General features: G+C 36.0%; 1 protein-coding gene across 1 annotated transcript; it reads right to left on the reverse strand.

The window, feature by feature from the left end:
- Positions 1–1102: 1102 nt before the first annotated feature.
- Positions 1103–2440, reverse strand: LOC143567819 (heat stress transcription factor C-1-like). The gene is made up of 2 exons (XM_077054132.1): positions 2234–2440; positions 1103–1719 (listed from the first exon to the last, which is right to left on the reverse strand). The coding sequence occupies exons 1-2, from the start codon at positions 2435–2437 to the stop codon at positions 1126–1128; spliced, it is 798 nt and encodes a 265-aa protein (XP_076910247.1). The 5' UTR covers positions 2438–2440; the 3' UTR covers positions 1103–1125.
- Positions 2441–3288: the final 848 nt, after the last annotated feature.

The following is a 3288-nucleotide window of genomic DNA, read 5'->3' on the forward strand; positions in this document are numbered from 1 at the left end:
ATAGATATATTTAGTTATAGAATGTAATATTGAAGTTTTTGGTATTATCTAGCATTACACCCAATCACACAAATGTTTTTTCTACATGTGTTCTTAAACTTTAGTACTCGATACCCATTGATACTCTTTTTCTCTTTTAACCAGCAGCGAAATTGTGAATTTTGTATTGTTGAGGGCAAAAGTAGATCGGGGCTACAAATGGTTAAGCTAAAAAGGCTGGTTTTAAATTGGATCGGGTCATCGGATAAGTCTATGAAAGATTATACTCTACCCCCCCCCCCCCCCCCTCTCTTAAATGTCTACAATGAGGTTTGAACTCTCATCACTTGGTGAGAGGAATTCAACAATTTTGTTAGGCCAAAAGCCTTGTTCCTATATATTAGCCCCAAATAGTTTCTTGAAAATAAATTAGAAAAAGAACTATTTTCTTAAAATGATTATGAATTTGACTACTTGTAATAAAAAGTAATATGAAGTCACTCTTAAGCAAAGAAGTACATCTGATTATATACAAAAAGTATCTAGAATTATAATTTTGTCCCTTGAAAGTGAACTGAACTATCAATCAATCATATAAACACTTGTAATACTCTACCCTTAGCATTTCAATTAACAAATTTTCACACAAAAACAAACCCAATACAAATAATTGCGGACCCGCGACCTATTTAACTAAACATGTAAAATGTAAACCTCTCGGTTAATAAAAAAATTCAAACTAAACTTTGGCATAATACATGGTGTACCCGATCGCATGTACAAACTATGTTTCAGCTCATCAGGGAAACCACCCAAACCAAACCGGACCCACCGCAACTGGCTCTACTTCTACTCGGTCAAAATCTAGACATGACCCGACCCGACCCGACCAGAACCAGGAACTGGTAATTGACTTTATTGATCAAATCCGAAACCAATTCTTTGCTTATTCAGGTTCCAGAAAAAACCCCGGTTTGTGTTTAACCCAAACTCATCAAGCAATTTAAAACATTTAAGAAAATAAATATAAATGTATGATTTCATTTCAAAACTATTTGGAAATTACAAAACAAAACAAAAACAAAAAAACAAAACAAAACAAAACTTCAAAGTTCAAACCATAACTAGTTTAACTGTATCCACCACCTAAAAACCACTACCAAATAGTGTAAACGGGTAACCGGCCGGCGTTCTATTCTCCGGCTCCGGCGAAAACCCGACAAAATTATCTACATCAAACCCACCAAAATTTCCTTCTACTTCGTTATCTACATCAACCGCCCCTGTCCACCGCCACGACATCGACGACGTCCCTTCATTCGTTGGTGTGTTCACGACCCGTTGCCGCTTATTATCGACCAAACGCTTCAACCGTTGATCCTTTTCAAGCATCATACGTGGCAAGATCTCAGGATCATCCGCTACTTTATGCAATAAGGCCATCATTTGCTCGGGCCGCCGCTCGGTCGCCTCGAGCCGCTTGTTCATACCAAGTAACTCTTGTTCTAAAGCCTTTTGCTCTTGCTTTAGCTTGGCTATCTCAATTGTCATCATTTCATCCTCATATCTAATAATATTATTATCATTCTCAGCAGCAGTAGCAGTAGTACTATAACTATTACTATTACTATTACTATTATTATGTTTTTTCCGTCCTATGTTCTTTAGTAAGTGTGTTTGTCCTTTTAAAAACCACTCGTTCGCAAACTCCCAACGATCCGGATCCACTTTTTTGAAACCCTGATTTAATCACAAACCGAAATTCAAACAGAAGGCTTTCGAATCCAATTTTTTAAAAAAACAGCTAAAATAGTTAACACTATAATTCCATAAAAATACAACTTCACCTTAAAAAATAAGATAAAAGTACATCAAATTATTTCCAAAAAAATCATTTAAATAAAAGTCTACAATACAGGTTTATAAATTAAAATAATGTTAAATACATCAAGTTTATGATTACTTAAAATATAAAATTACAGTAAAAAAATAAAAAGTAACCCAAAATGTTTACCCGTCAAAAGTTTTGGTTTCGGTTCTCCGGTTTAAACCAGTATTACAACAAATATCGACGGTTCAATTAATTAACTAATCATTTAGTAATTAATTGAACCGGCCACTTACCTGAAATCCAGTTAAACCGATATATACCGGATTTTAAAACATTGGGTTAAAGTTTGTTACGAAATAGTAACAAAATGTAACCACCAGAAATAATTAAATGAAACAATAACAATTAATAATAAACACTTACGTAAGTGTTTAATTGTCGAACGAAGCTGGAGAAGTTGTTGTGTTTGAAGTTAGCAGGCAAGAGGCGTTGCGAGAACTCAAGCGGGTCGACTACGATGAACGTGTTATTGGCAAGGCCCCAACGGATGAACCCGTCTAGAGAGGGGTCGTTGACCATGTGGTAAGTCTTGAGGATGAACGGTGCGATTATATCGTTCGAGTCCATGAGATTAATGTTGATTGTTTGTTTGAGTGTCTATATATATATATATATATATATATATATATATATATATGAAGATGCAGAAGATGATGAGCAACAAGAACAAGAAGAATTATGATGGTCACCGGCAGTGGGGACAAGTTTTAGATATTTTGACGGGTAAAACACGCGCCAAAACGAGAGTGTGTATTCAGATATTTTCTTCCTTACTTTTTATTTTTTATTACGAAATATATTAGTACCTTTTATTAATCTTAACTATTATCTTTTAGTCGCTATCGAACCCAACTAATGAATTGGTTGCTGATGGTCCTAACTTTTAACGTATTTGTTTTCAACGGTCCGCGACTAAAAAAATTCTAACGGCGTTAGTTGCAGGTCACCGGAAAAACGTTTTTGCCGGAAAAGTCACATTTTTTTTCCGGAAAACACCACCTGAACACCGCCACCACCGACCAACCACCACCACTTGAGCACCATCAACCGATTTCGACGATGGTTCTAAAATTCCAGCGACTTAAAAATTTGGGGTTTTTACTACAAAAAAGTTTCTAAAGGTCCGATACAAAGTTACGAAGATGTTTGAGACGAAAATGTTAAGTTTTTCCAAAAATGTTTTTCCGGCGACCTGCAATTAACGGCGTTAGGATTCTGTTAGTTGTGGACCGTTGGGAACAAATACTTTAAAAGTTCGGACCGTCAGGAGCCAATTCGTTAATTAAAACCGATACACCTTAACGATGACTAGTTTTCTTAACCAGGGTCACGGTGGCGTCAGAGATTTTGGTCTCTAGTGGAAAACGGAGAACCTAAGCCTCGTATCATTGTGCCACAAAATGAGACCGAAATAGGTA

This window comes from Bidens hawaiensis, unplaced genomic scaffold, assembly GCF_021521415.1.
Source record: "Bidens hawaiensis isolate Kalapana, Puna unplaced genomic scaffold, B.hawaiensis_p1.1 tig00001236_1, whole genome shotgun sequence".
Taxonomy (NCBI): domain Eukaryota; kingdom Viridiplantae; phylum Streptophyta; class Magnoliopsida; order Asterales; family Asteraceae; genus Bidens; species Bidens hawaiensis.

Bases quoted from the DNA above. Each gene is read 5' to 3' on its own strand.
- LOC143567819 (XM_077054132.1), bottom strand. From the start codon at position 2,437: ATGGACTCGAACGATATAATCGCACCGTTCATCCTCAAGACTTACCAC. The intron at 1,720-2,233 runs GTAAGTGTTTAT...TGATTAAATCAG, and splicing joins TTCGACAATTAAACACTTAC to GGTTTCAAAAAAGTGGATCC.